General features: G+C 39.1%; 1 protein-coding gene across 1 annotated transcript in view; it reads left to right on the forward strand.

Annotated features, from left to right (window-relative positions):
• The window catches only part of RPAP2 (RNA polymerase II associated protein 2), a 99,572-nt gene extending 87,199 nt beyond the window's left edge, over positions 1-12,373 (forward strand). The window contains exons 12-13 of the mRNA XM_007073425.2: positions 2,292-2,441; positions 11,934-12,373. Of these exons, the coding sequence (XP_007073487.2) occupies positions 2,292-2,433 (142 nt within the window). The 3' untranslated portion in view covers positions 2,434-2,441; positions 11,934-12,373. The remainder of the gene's footprint in view (positions 1-2,291; positions 2,442-11,933) is intronic.
• Positions 12,374-15,880: the final 3,507 nt, after the last annotated feature.

Raw genomic sequence — 15,880 nt, forward strand, 5'->3', positions numbered from 1 at the left:
CCAGTAGCTCTGACCCACGGAGCATAGTCTAGCAGCTCCCTGCCCTTTATCTGATGCTCTAGAGAGCTGGTTCCTTTATATTCTAGATGCCCTTTTAAAGTGTGGCTTTTTTTTTCTGTGCTGTAAGGGCTGAGATCTTCTCCTGGTCCCTCAGTACTATCCTTCTCCACTGCAGTTTGCAACATCAGGGCAGGATTCCTGTTGTTTATGTCTCCATTGCTCCTTTCTCTAGGTGGTCCCTCAATCCTTGGTTGGGCAGGAGCTGTTCAGTCAACCCTCAGTTCTTTAAGAGGAATTGGTCTACATGTAGGTGTGGATTCAGTGTGTCATACAGGAGAGGATCTGAGGGTCTTTTCTACATCGCTGTCTTCCCACATTTTTTTTCTAAACAAAACATTTAGGTGTATTTGAACACATAATGAAGTTATTATAATTTAAGCCCTGCAAGTTTGCTAGAGAAGTATCAGAAATATTCCTAAAATATTTTATAACCCTGGCACTTGATAGAACAATTCTCCTAGAAGCTGCTTCTTGATCTTTTCATTTCCTGTTCTCATATTGGCACATAGGTTGAGAAATCTAGTCACCATTTACATCTAAGCTGAGGGGTAAGTTTTAAAACATACGAATGGCACTTTGAGATGTAATTGAGATTTTCTTTTCATATATGAACCAAATACTAGTCTCTTTGAAAGCCAGAGGAATTGTTTTGGACATGCCATGTAAGTACCGTTCTTAAATATACACAAAAGCTAGGTTTGTATGGAGTTGACATATCCGAGCTACCTCCTCTGACTTCTTGGTTTTATTTTAGCTAACATTATCCAATCCCCAGTAACTTTGGTCTTATTGCAGGGTAGGAGAAACTTGATACACGTGAGAAAAGCCAGAGTTAACTTCTGGTTTCCACCTTCACTGCAGGAAGATGCCTCAGGAATAGCTGGCCACAAATGCCAGTTTGCCCAAGTGCCTGCTTGGGCTTGACATTGAAAGCTTGGGTTGTCCTGTTTCCTACCTTTGGGGAATACCTGTAGACAAAGCTCGTAAAATGTGAAAACCTGGTACTGCATTCTCTAGCTGTAAAGAAATATAGGAAAGGTGGGGAAGGAATACACTAAAGTGGTTTCCCCATGTAGAACTCTGGATTTCACTGGAAGAGTCATCTAGTCTCCACTTCTTTATACCTTGAGGAATATAGAGATTTTACCACCTTCTCAAAGTGCCAGCCATCTTTAGATAGTAGTAACAAATATTTCCTTTTACTTGTGCTTTCTGTATGAGATGGCTAAGCAAGGAAGGAATCTGTCTCTCAGAAAATAACATTTTGCCTTCCACACTCACTACTGTGGAATTGCTCCACGCCGATTCCTTGAGCCTTATTGATTTAAATCAGAAGGTTATTTTATTTATATTTGATGTGCCTGGTGGCAGTGCCCAGTGTTAAAGCATCTGGAAGACCTTTGTGGTAAGTGTAAGACTGTTTAAGGATAAAAGAATTTTCTCCCCAAAAGCTCTCCAGAAATATAACTTACAAAGGCTGATGCTTTAGTATATAATTGTTTGTATAAGTATATAATCTCGAGAACATGCATAAGTATATAATTACATATCATTATTATATATATTTTACATATATATATATGAAAAGTAATGGTTTTAATCTTTGATTGGTAAGCATGATTTTTAAAAAGTGAGTATTTAATGACATTTCATTGAAAATTACTTTTGAGAATAATCTGTCTTCAGGAGTATTTGCTGGAAATGCCTTGAGAAAAAAGCAGTGTTCCTTAAAAAGCTTGTATTAAATGCCATATAAGATGTAGTTCATCTGTTTAGTGTTCTAAAAATAAAAATGTTAAGGTTTCATCCAAAATACAATCCTATTTGTCTTTATCTTTTTTATTTTTCAGGTGATATAAACATTCAGTTTAGTTTAAAAGCAATTCCCCACCTCCAAGCTTCTTTCAACAGCCTCCTTTCCCCAAGTGGAAATACTTCATTTTCATTTCTGAGAAGAACTTGGTGGCTTTTTCTGGGGTAATGAAGAACATGTTATAGATTCAGGCTTTTAGGTTTATTTCCATACTTAACAATATGCTTGATCTTTCAGTCTTTTCCTGAGGTTTCTCCTCTGCTTTTATTAGTAAAGCCTTCTGTCTCAGGGGGTTTTGTCATAGCAGATAGATGAAGTCTCTCCAATTTAACAAAATTCCCTCTGCCATGTAGAAGGCAGGAGCCCCCTTAGTCCTTCTTATTTCATGGATATGCATTTAAATTTTTGTTTTTTTCAGACTGACCCCGATTCTTGGCATTCAGAAGCATTCTCAGGAAAACATCGTGTTCACACAGTTTATAGAGACTCTGCTTAAAGAATTGCATTTAAAGAATGAAGACCTTGAAAGTTTAACTCTCATATTTAAAACCAGCTGTTAACCAGAGTGGTGAGTTGGATTGTATTTTACTTTGGTTTGCTTTTTTCATTTGTTGCCCCTTTGGAATCTTTTTTCCTATTAGAAATATTAAAAACTAAGGATAGACCTCAAGATATCCTCAGTTTGTTAAGGAAAAACATGGTATCCCTTTTTTCCCAGCTGCCCCATTCACTTCCTCCCCACTCCTGTTACTTTCTGCCCCATCCTTGTTGTTATTCCTCCTTAGAGGCGATTGCAGCTAGTTCTTCATACTCAAACCTAGGTCATCCCTTATGTCCCATCTTACTCGTTAAAGTACATTGCTATTTCCTGGGAAGAAACCTAACCACTGTAGCCATCCACTGAGAACTTCCTTCTTCCCTCTTCAAACCATTCCCAACACAGCCAATAGCTTAGTCATCTCCTTTGCAGGTAAGCCGGTGAATGTACAAGTCCTGCTCTGTTGAATCCGGACCTTGCTCCCTGGCACATAGCCGTCCTCTACTCTCCCAGGTTCTTGCCTTTTTCACAACTATCAGAGTGTCCCCTCTTTCATCCTGCCTTAATCATACCTCTCCCTTTCCTCCTTTTACTTCTCACTTCATTCTCTCAGGTGCTCAGATAAGTAGTGATTTAATGTTAAGATTGAAGAAATTTAGCCAAAACTACAAATGAGACCTTCTCGGGGAGCTTATTTTTCTTTTTAACTTTCAATTTCTTGAATTATACAAGCTTACTGTAAAAATTAATACAGAATTGCAAATGTAATTTTAAAAAGGAAAATTCCCCTCTCTGCCTCCAATCCTATCTACTTCACAGAAGCACATTTGATATATGTCATTTTATTTTTTATAAAAACGAAAACAAAAAGCTCTTCAAGCACATCTTTTATGAGAAGGAGAGGAATTTTGGCAGAGAAGAAGGAACAGCATCCCTTTATTGAACCTGCTTGATAATTGAACATAAGGAGTCAGCACAGTCACTACTGCCCAATTTATTCCCAGTGGCTTTCAAATGACCCTGCTCCCCTGAGGACCTTGTAAAACAAAGGCTTTTACATAGGGAATGAGCTCAGGTTGACCTGTGTAAACATCAATTCAGAGCCCCTTCTAAAAATATAGTGAAGTTGGAGTTTGTTTCATTGAGCTTCAGGTAAAGAAAATAACAAAGAATGCCTTACCCAGAAGTCCTCCCTATTTAATGAATAATACAATCAAGAATCATTTTTAATTAACATATTTAAAACTTGTATGTAAACAGATGGCGTTAAAGTATTTTTGAGGACTTTTGACAATAGATGTTTTAAGTGGACTTAACACTTCCTTTGTAATCATTGTTTACTTACACAAATAATGTAAATAATCAAAGGTAAACCTTTACCCAGACTCTGTCAGTATTATAAGGGATTCTGAATGAATGGGCCCTCATTACATCATTTTCCCTATGAGAGACAGGGAGAGACCGGTTAAGATGGCAGAGAAGTAAAGGGACCCTGGATTTTCCTCCTCCCTCAAAAACAGCTGTATTGAGGTCAGATTACTTGGAACACACAGGAAATAGATCTGTGGAGTGGCAGAAGGATCTAGCAGATGCAAGGTGCGTCTATGTGAATTGAGGAAGATAAAATAGCAGAGCCAGGGAGGGGAGGGAACCTTTTTCTGTGGAGAGACAAAAGAAGAGAAAGAGAGGGGTTGTGAGAGTGCAGCATCGTGTTTGCACAAGAGGAAAACGTCTCTGGACCATGGACTGGGGAGTGAGAAGTACTGAGTGTACCAGTTCTTCTTCTGTCAAAAGCTTTTGGACCCGAAACTGTGAGGTTTCAGAAGTGTGTTACTTTCTCAGGAGCAGAGCCATGGTGCATGCTCTTGGGGAGGAGGACCCTGGCCCCCAAGGGCATAGCATGGTGTAGCAATCTCTGATCCCTTGGGCCCACTGGTAGAGAACAGTCCCCTTCCTGGAATACTTTTGGAAGAGGGTTTATTGCCACCCCAAGGACAAAAGTCCCTGCAGGTGCCAGCTTAAGGTCTTTAATCAGAAGTGGGGAGAGGCTTTACTCCAGGAGTGGGGAGCAAATCTGCCTTGTGCTGGGTGCTTTAAGACTTTGGGTTTTGAATCCCAGCTGTTCCCCAAGGAAAAATACAAGAGAGTTTTGGCGCAGGGCAAGCTGACTTCCCTCGCTAATCCATGAGGGCTGCCTGAGAAGCAGGGGTTGAAATCCCCAGTCCTGGTACAAAGATTGGGGTGGCATCATTTTATGCCCCACCTAAACCCAACATGGTGGGACTTCAGAGAGCAACACAGTGGCCCCCAGTGGAAGCGAGAGCCACTTATACCACACCCTACCCCTCTGTGCCAGCAACTGCTTATTTACTGGGGCAAAAGTGATACTAAAATGCTTCTCCTCCAGACTAGCACAGCACCCAGGCACCAACAGAAGTTTTTTGTTTTTGTTTTTTTAACCTCTTCCTTTTTTCCTTTGGAATCAGGCTCATAGTTTGATTTTTTTTCCCCCTTTCTTTTTCTTTGGAATCAACCTTATAGTTTCTGATTGTCTGTTTAGGTTTTTTTTGTTGTTGTTCCTGTTCCTTTTCTCTTTTTATAGGATTAGTTCCCCCCACCCTTTTTCTCTAGGGTTACGTCAACCAACAAATCAAAGCTTACCTAGAGGTCCAAACACTTCACCACTGCAAACAAGGAAGAGTTCTGTAGAGGACTGAAGTGGGAAAGAGCAGCCAAAACAACAGCAGAATGCACATATCATACACCAGAGTATGCTCCTAGAGTGTCAGGCCCTGGACAGTGTATGACTCCTCTTTAATATAGTAGTACTCTCAGATACAGGAAACATAACAGGTTTTTAAAACATGTAAAAGACAGAAACTTAGCCAAAGTGACAAGATGGAGGAATTCTCCCCAAAAGGAAGATCAAGAAGAAATCATAGCCAGGGGCTTGCTCAACACAGATATAAACAATATATCTGAACAAGAATTTAGAATAGTCACAGGACTACTAGCTGGGCTTGAAAAAAGCATAGAAGACCCCAGAGAAACCACTGCTGCAGAGATCAAAGACCTAAGAACTAGTCAGGATGAACTTAAAACTGCTTTAACTGAGATGCATAACAAACTGGATATAGTGACATTGAGGATGGAAGAAGCAGAGAAGAGAATAGGTGAAATAGAAGATAAGATTATGGAAAATAATGAAGCTGAAAAAAGAGGGAAAGGAGGTTACTAGATCACAAGGGGGACTTAGAGAACTAAGTGATTCCATGAAACTACATAACATCTGTATCATAGGAGTCCCAGAAGATGAAGAGCGAGAAAAAGAAGGTTTATGTGAACAAATTATGGCTGAGAACTTCCCTAACCAGGGGAAGGAAACAGGCATCCAAGTCCAAGAGACTGAGAAGCCCATTCAAAAATCAACAAAAAACAGGTCAACACCATGACATATCATAGTAAAACTTGCAAAATACACAGAGAATTCTGAAAGCAGATAGGGACAAAAGATTCTTAACCTACAAGGGCCGACACAGAAGGTTAGTGGCAGACCTGTGCACTGAAACTTAGCAGGCCAGAAAGGAGTGGCAGGAAATATTCAATGTGCTGAATAGGAAAAATATGCAGCCAAGAATCCTTTATACAGCAAGGCTGTCGTACAGAATAGAAAGAGAGATAGTTTCCCAAACAAAAACTGAAAGAGTTTGTGACCACTAAGCCAGCACTGCAAGAAATTTTAAGGGTACTGTCTGAGTGGAGGGGGAAAAAAAAGGAACCAAAGTAGCAAAAACTACAAAGAACCAGAGAACATGACCAGAAACACCAACTCTACAGATAACACAGTGGCACTAAATTCATATCTTTCTATAATCACTGTGAATGTAAATGGACCAAAAGCTCCAATCCAAAGACATAGTGTAGCAGATTGGATTAAAAAAAAAATATCCAGGGCACCTGGGTGGCTCAGTCAGTTAAGCATCCGACTTCAGCTCAGGTCATGATCTCACAGTCCTTGAGTTCGAGCCCCAAGTCAGGCTTTGTGCTGACAGCTCAGAGCCTGGAGCCTGCTTTGGATTCTGTGTCTCCCTCTCTCTCTGCTCCTCCCCTGCTCATGCTCTGTCTCTATCTCTCTCAAAAATAAATACATTAAAAAAAATTTTTTTTAAATCTATATGCTGCTTATAAGAGACTCATTTTGGACCTAAGGACCCTTGCAGATAGATGGTTCTCCATCCCTTCACTTTCTATCATGCTAATGGAGGTCAAAAGAAAGACGGAGTAGCCATACTTAGACAAACCAGATTTCAAAACAAAGACTGTAACAACAGGTGAAGAAAGGCATTATGCCATAATTAATGGGTCTGTCCTCCAAGATCTAACAATTGTAAATATTTATGCCACCAGTGTGAGAGCACACAAATATACAAATTAATCACAAAGAAACTCCTAGATAGTAATACAATAATAGTAGGAGACTTTAATACCTCACTTACAGCAGCAGACAAATCATCTAAGCAGAAAATCAACAAGGAAACAATGCTTTGAATGACACACTAGACTGGATGGACTCAACAGATATATTCAGAACATTTCATCCTAAAGCAGAATAACATACATTCTTTTCAAGTGCATATGTAACAATGTCCAGAATAGATCACTACTGGGTCACAAAACCAGCCCTCAATAGGTACAAAAAGACCAAGGTCATACCATGCCTATTTTCAGATCACAATGCTATAAAACATGAAATCAACCACAAGAAAAAATTTGAAAGCCCTCAAATACATGGAGGTTAAAGAACATCCTACCAAAGAATTAATGGGTCAGCCAGGTAATTAAAGAAGAAATGAAAAAATACCTATGAGGAAACAAAAAATGAAAACATGACAGTCCAAACCCTTTGAGATATAGCAAAGGCAGTCCTAAGAGGAAAATACATTGCAAAACAGTCCTACATCAAGAAGAAAGGGGGTTCCCTGGGTGATTCATTTGGTTAAGTGTCTGACTCTTGATTTTAGCTCAGGTCATGGTCTCACAGCTTGTGAGTTGGAGCCCTGCATCAGGCTCTGCACTGACAGTGTGAAGCCTGCTTGGGATTCTCTCTGTCTCCCCGCCGCCCACCCCCCCCACCGCCGTCCCTCCCCTGCTCAAGCATGTGTTCTCATTGTCTCAAAAATAAGCATTTTTAGAAAATTAAAAATTAAAGAGGGAGGAAAAGTCCCAAATACACAACCTAACCTCACACCTAAAGGAGCTAGAAAAGGAGCAGCAAATAAAGCCCAAAGCCAGCAGAAAGGAAATAAGATTAGAGCAGAAATAAATGATATAGAAACAAAAAACCAGTAGAACAGATAAATGAAACTAAAAGCAGGTTTTTTGAAAGAATCAATAAAATTGGTAAACCCCTAGCCAGACTTAAGAAGAGAGGACCCAAATAGATAAAATCATGAATTAAAGAGGAGAAATCACAACCAACACCACAGAAATACAAACAATTATACTGTGAAAAATTATATGCCAACAAACTGAACAAAGTTCCTAGACATTCACACACCACCACAACTCAAACAGGAAGGAATAGAAAATTTGAACAGGCCCATAACCAGCAAAGAAATTAAATCAGTTCCCAAAAATATCCCAACAAATTAGAGTCCTGGGCCAGACTGCTTCCCAGGGGAATTCTACTAGACATTTAAGTAAGAGTCAATACCTATTCTTCTCCAGCTGTTCCAAAAAATAGAAATGGAAAAAGAGCTTCCAAACTCAATTCTATGAAGTCAGCTTCATCTGGGTTCCAAAACCAAAGATCCCACTAAAAAGGAGAATACAGGTCAATATCCTTGATGAACCTGGATGCAAAAATTCTCAACAAGATATTAGCAAATCAAATTCAACAGTGCATGAAAAGAATTTTTCACCATGATCAAGTGGGATTTATTCCTAGGCTGCAGGGTTGGTTCAATATTCACATATCAATCAATGTGATATATTATACCACAATCAAGGAGAAGAACCATATGATCCTTTCAATAGATGCAGAAAAAGCATTTCACAAAATACAGCATCCTTTTTTGATAAAAACCCTCAAGAAAGTAGGGATAGAAGGAACGTACCTCAACATCATAAAAGCCATATAGGGAAGACCCACAGCTAATATCCTCAGTGGGGAAAAACAGAGAGATTTCCCCCTAAGGGGAGGAACACAACAGGGATGTCCACCATAGCACTCGAAGTCCTAGCCTCGGCAATCAGACAATAAAAAAAAAAAAAATTAAAGACATCCAAATTGGCAAAGAAGTCAAACTTTCACTCTTCACAGATGGTATGATCTACACATAGAAAATCTACATAGAAAACCCAAAAGCTTCCACCAAAAAACTGCTAAAACTTAATACGTGAATTCAGCAAAGTTGCAGGAAGTAAATTCAACATATAAAAATCGTTTGTTTTTCTGTATGTCAATAATGAAGTATAAAAAAGGAAAATCAAAGAACCGATTCCATTTACAATTATACCAAAAACCATAAGCTGTCTAGGAATAAATCTAACCAAAGAGGTAAAAGGTCTATATACTGAAAACTTTAAAAAGCTTATGAAAGAAATTGAAGAAGACTCAAAGAAATGGAAAAGTATTTAATACTCATGGATTTGAAGAACAAATATTGTTAAAATGTCTATACTACCCAAAGCAATCTACACATTCAATGTAATCCCTATCAAAATAACACCAGCCTTCTTCACAGAGCTAGAACAAACAATCGTAAAATTTGTATGGAACCACAAAAGACCCCAAATAGTCAAAGTAATATTGAAAAAGAAAACCTAAGCAGAGGCATCACAATCCCAGTCTTTAGCCTCTGCCACAAAGCTGTAATCATCAAGACCGTATGGTACTGGCACAAAAACAGACACACAGATCAGTGGAACAAAACAGAGAACACAGAAATGGACCAACAAATGTATGGCCAACTAATCTTTGACAAAGCAGGAAAGAGTATCCAATGGAAAAAAGTCTCTTTAGCAAATGGTGCTGGGAAAACTGGACAGCAACATTCAGAAGAATGAAACTGGACCACTTTCTTATACCACACACAAAAATAAACTCAAAATGGATGAAAGGCCTAAATGTGAAACAGGAAGCCATCAAAAATCTTAGAGGAGGGGCACCTGGGTGGCTCAGTCTGTTAAGCATCTGACTTTGGCCCAGGTCATAATCTCATGGTCCGTGAGTTCGAACCCCGCTGTCAGTGACCCTGAGCCTGGAGCCTGCTTCAGATTCTGTGTCTCCCTCTCTCTCTGCCCCTCCCCTGCTTGTGCTCTCTCTCTCAAAAATAAATAAACGTTAAAAAAAAAAAATTTTTTTTTTAAATCTTAGAGGAGAACACAGGCAACAACGTCTTTCACCTCAGCCGCAGCAACTTCTTACTAGGCGTGTCTCAGGAGGTAAGGGAAACAAAAGCAAAAATAAACTATGGGACTTAATCAAGATGAAGAGCTTCTGCACAGCAAAGGAAACAACCAACAGAATGGGAGAAGATATCTGCAAATGGCATATTAAATGGTTAGTATCCAAAATCTATAAAGAATTTATCACAATACCCAAAAAACAAATAATCCAGTGAAGAAATGGGCAGAAGATATGCATAGACACTTTTGCAAAGAAGACATCCAGATGGCCAACAGACACATGAAAAGATGCTCAACGTCACTCATCATCAGAGAAATACAAATCAAAACCACAATGAGATACCACCTCACACCTGCCAAAATGTCTATAATTAACAAAGAACCCTTTTGCACTGCTGTTGGGAATGCAAACTGGTGGCAGCCACTCCAGAAAACAGTATGGAGTTTCCTCAGAGGATTCAAAAAAGCTGCTTCAAATGAGCACATGCACCCCTGATGCTATAGCAACACTATCAGCAATAGCCAAAGTATGGAAAGAGCCCAAATGTTCATCAGCTGATGAATGGATAATGAAGACGTAGTGTGTGTGTGTATGTTGTGTGTGTGTGTGTGTGTGTGTGTGTAAGTACTCCACACAATGGAATACTAACTCAGCAATGAAAAAGAATGAAATCTTACCATTTGCAACAACGTGGGTGGAACTAGAATGTATTGCTAAGCAAAATAGGCGGAAAAAGGCAAGTATCATATGATTTCACTACTGTGGAACGTAGGAAACAGAACCGATGAACACAGGGAAAGGGAAGGAAAACTAAAAACAGAGGGAGGCAAACCATAGGAGACTCTTAAATACAAAGAACAAACTAGCAGTTACTAGAGGGGAGGTGGGTGCAGAATGGGCTAAATGGGTGATGGGTTATTAAGTAGAACACTTGTTGGGTGAGCACTGGGTGTTATATTTAAGTGATGAATCACCGGGTTCTACTCCTAAGACCAATACTACACTGTATGTTAAGTAACTTGAATTTAAATAAATTTTTTTTTAAAGGCTAAAAAATAGAGACAGCTTTGAGTAGGTAGTTGAATTTTTTCTCTTTGCATGATTTCTATAAATCAAATTCACTTGTGTATAAAGACTAATGTCTAATAACCTTTTCATTATTAAATTACTATTAGCAAGTATGTGTTAATGCTTTTAATTGCAAATTTATAAAAATCTAGCTTTTCTTATGATAGAATGTTAATTATCTTCTGCTGCTTAACAAATTACTCCGAAGACTTTAAGCCACTACCATTTTTTATCTGACACTTTCTATGAGTCCAGAATATGGAAACAGTTTAGCTTAAGGACTCTGGCTCACAGTTTCTCATGAGTGTGCAGTTAAGCTGTTAGGGCTACAATGTCATCTGAAGGTGCAACTAGAGTAATATTCCCTTCCTAAGGTCACTCTTGTGGTCGTTGCTAGGATTTAGTTCCTCACAGGCCGGTGAACTCAGGGCCTCAGTTTTTCATTGACTGTTGTCTGGAGACCTCTACATAGTATACCTCACTACTTCTCATGTGCCTTATCCTTACAGTGAGCAAGATGGAAGCTACAGCTTTTTTGTAACTAATCTCAGAAAGTGACATCCTATCACTTTTGCTGTATTCCATAATTAGTTAAAAACTAATCACTTGGTCCACCCCATATTCAAGGTTGAGAAGATTGCATAGTGGCATGAATACTTTGTGCCATCTTAGAAGTTGTCTGAGTGGCAAAATTGTTTACTAGTTCCCAGCTTCACATACAGTATAGTCCACTGTCTTGGTAAGAGTCTTGAACTTCACACTAACCAATCCTGAACCAATCCTGAACCAATCCATATGCCCATGGGATTGCTATAAACTAACCCCATCATTCTGGCAAGGGATGGGGGTGAGAGAAGAGGAATTTCTTACTGATCTAGACCCATCACAGCCTTCCCTCAACTGAATATGAGTTGGGTCTATTCCACATAAACCACTATGTAATGAGGAAAAATGGAATATATTGGAAAGACAACACAGTGTTCCCAAAAGCTACCAAAATATTTTAGATGTTTTCTTCAAACTGTCCTTTTTTTGCTTCACAGGTATAATCCATGAAGACCAAATAGAAGATGAACTTCTATTCATCATTTCTGGAATTCTAGCTACATAGTGATCTGGTGGTGACTGATAACTAGCTTTGTTCCAAGAAAGACCTTTATCTTCTTAGATTTCAGCCCCCTGCTTCCCAGTTCCTAACTGTACAGTGACTTCCCCCACATAGAGGAGAACCATTATTCCAACAAGGATAACTAAGTACTTGTATCCCTAGCTATAAGACACAGTATTTTTATTTACTTGAAAATGAAAAATGAGGTTTTAAGTTGAAACTTTAATAAATCTAAGTGACCTTATTTTTTTCTGGATGATTCTAGCCATTGTATCAGTTCACAAAACAATTGAGAAAATTCTCATTTTGGCCTCCTGGTCTAAACTCTAGATTTTAAGAATAATAAAGAGGTCAATAAATGCAATCTAAGATGAAGCCCTTTGGAAGTCTTGTCATTATGTTTATTTATTTTTAAATGTTTATTTTTGACAGAGTAAGCAGGAGAGGGATAGACAAGAAGACAGAGAATCCCAAGCAGACTCTGTGCTGACAGTGGGGCTTAATCCCCAAACCATGAGATCATGACTTGAGCTGGTATCTCAAGGGCCAGATGCTTAACCACCTGAGTCACCGAGGTATCCCTAGTCATTATTCTTTTAAAGAAACTGTGCTATAAAATGGTCCTGAGCAATTTAGTTAACCCTACAAGTCCAAAACAGGAGTATCTCAGAATTTTTTGGACTCCCAAAGAAATAAAAAATTAAAAGGAAATTGTAATTTATTTTCAAGAGACAATCTCTGGAATTTATACCGCTTTTTTCAAAATGTCTATCAAGCATGCAAGGTAGCAAGGCCTTCAGACCAGTTAAGGGGGGCTCAGTTTGGGAAGCTTTACTGGAGGGCCAAGAAACAAAATAAGATCTATTCCCTTGGACACTAGAGGAAATGAAAGCTAATAGTCCAACCATGGAAAGGGTCCAAAAAGCAGCCTCATAGGGTGGGGAACATAGTGGATGAGAATCTACAGTAATCAATATAGTGTGGTATTGATAGGCACAAAGATCAGTGAAGCAGAGGGTCAGGTGGGAAGATGGCTGAGTAGGAGGACCTTAAGCTTGCCTTGCCCAAATATACAACTAGGTCGTACTCACATCAGTGTAAATAACCCAGAAAATGACCCAAAGACTGACAGAATAAATTCCGTAATTACATAAATGGTAGAGAAGAGGCCAAATCAAAGAAGGTAGGATGGTCTGGGAGTGAAATGAACCAGGCCTTTCACACTGGGGAGTCCATGAATGTGGAGGACAAATCCCCATATATGCATTTGAAAGTGAGAGGGTCCAAATGTCTTGAGTTCTTAAAACCATTGAGACTTAAAGCCTGGAATTTTAAAAATCAGCAAGCTCAAGTCTGGGAGAGACTAGATGGCTTTAGGAAGCAGAGTCCCTGCCCTTAGCACAACAGGGGTGCCTGGGTGGCTCAGTCAGTTGAGCATCCAACTCGATTTCAGCTCAGGTCATGATCTTGCAGTTGTGTGGTTGAGCCCTGTGTTAGGTTCTGCACTGAGCATAGAGCCTGCTTGGGATTCCTTTCTGCCCCTCTCTTTCTCAAATAAATAAAAATAAACATTGAAAATAATTTTTCAAGACAGCACAACAAACAGCCTATACAGATACAGCACAAAACCAGCAGTTTGAAAAATGCCAGGGGTAGACAGATGGAGAGTGATTTGTTCATCTCAGAGCATGGCCTGGAGAGACAGGGATCACCGGCAGACCCCCTTCCAGGACAAAAGAGCTGGCAGGTGCCATTCCCCTCCCCACCCCCAGCATAAACAACAGCTACCTGCAGGAACTAGTGCAGTGTGGACACTCGTTACCTAACTTAATTACACCAAGCCCCACCCTTCACATTTCGGATCCACCTTTCCAGTCATGGCCGCCTTAGTTCAGTCACTGCGAGGCCCCTCCCCCAGAAGACCAGTGGAAATTCTGCCAACACTGTATCTCCTGACTGGCACCTTGTGCAGAACTCTGTTCTCACAGGTGCAGGTCTCATTTCACAAGCAGACCACCACACACCTTTTTAGATACTGCCCACAGTACACAAAAAGCCTCTGTAGACAAGTGGACTGAAGGAAAAAGAGGCCAACACTCAACAGCAGAGCATACACAATACTCCCAGGAAACACTCTCTGAAGCACCAGGCCCTGGGAAACAGGCACTACAGGACCTCTTCTTTATAAGGCTATTATCTTTAAGAGCAAGAGAAGCAGCTGACTTGCCTAACACAAAGAAACAGACTCAGGAAGTCAGACAAAATGAGATAGAGAAATAGTTCTCAAATGAAATAATACGACCAAACCACAGCAAAAGATCAAAGTGAAACAGACAAAAGTGATATGCCTGATAGAGAATATAATGATTTTAACAATACACACTGGACTTTAGACGAGTGGAGGGCATCAGTGAGACCCTTAACACAGAAATAAAAAGCAGCTAATCAGGGATCGAGACCACAATAAATGAAATGAAAAATACACTTGATTGGGTGGCTCAGTCGATAATTTCAGCTCAGGTCATTACCTCACAATTTGTGGGTTTGAGCCCCACATTGACCTCTCTGTTATCAGCACAGAGCCTGCACAATAAGTATTTCTGTAGGGAAAAAAAAATCAGTCAAGGGATTCACAAAATGAAATAATGTGAAATATGATACCATATACCTAAAACATGGAGGGGAGAGGACTAAAGAATGGGTTTGAACTTAAGTGACCATCAACTGCTATATGCAGAAGATATTATATATAAACCTAGTGTTAACTACAGATCAAAAACTAGCAATAGATATGCAAAGAATAATGGGAAAGGAACTCAAGTATATCACTGAAGAAAGCCAACAAAGTACGAAAGAGCAAGAGGAATCAGAGAAAATCTATAGAAACAACCATAAATAAGTAATACAATGGCTATAAATACATACCTATCAATAATTACTTTGAATGTAAATGACCAAACACTCCAATCAAAAGACATAGGGTGACAGAGTGGATAAAAAAAAAAAAAAAAAACAAGATCCATCTGTATGCTACCTACAAGAGACTCATTTCAGACTGAAAAACACTGCAATTTGAAAGTGGGGGATAGAGAAATATTTATTATGCAAATGGATGTCAAAGAAAGCTCAGGTAGCAATACTTAGACAAAATACACTTTAAAACAAAGTCTATAACGAGACAAAGAAGAATACTATATACTAAGAAAGGGGATAATGCAACAAGAGAAATATAATTGTACATATTTATGCACCCAGCATGGGAAACCCCAAATACATAAAAACAAAAAGGAAGGAATTGATATTAATATAATAACAGTAAGGGATGTTAACACCCCACTCAAACTGATGGACAGATCATCCAAACAAAATCAACAAGGAAACAGAGGATTTGAATGACACATTGGACTAGATTTAACAGACATATTCAGAACATTCCATCCTAAAACAGCAGAATCCCCCCTGCCTTTTTTTTTCAAGTATATATGGAATGTTCTCCAGAATAGATCATGTTAGGCCACAAAATAAGTCTCAACAAATTAAAAAATAAATATATCAAAGTCCTATCCTGCATCTGTCCTACCACAACAGTGTGGAACTAGAAATCCATGACACAAATCTGGAAAGAACACAAATACATGGAGTTAAATAACATGCTACTAAACAATCAATCAGTCAACCAAGAAATCAATGAAGAAATAAAAAATGACGTAGAAACAAATGAAAATGAAAACATTCCAAAATCTCTGGGATACAGCAAAAGTAGTTCTAAAAGGGAAGTTTACACCAATACAGGCTTACCTCAAGAAGCAAGAAAAATCTCAAACAACCTAACCTTAAAACACCTAAAGGAACTAGAAAAGAAGAACAAACAGAACCCCAAAC

The sequence above is a fragment of the Panthera tigris genome, chromosome C1 (assembly GCF_018350195.1).
Source record: "Panthera tigris isolate Pti1 chromosome C1, P.tigris_Pti1_mat1.1, whole genome shotgun sequence".
Classification (NCBI taxonomy): Eukaryota; Metazoa; Chordata; class Mammalia; order Carnivora; family Felidae; genus Panthera; species Panthera tigris.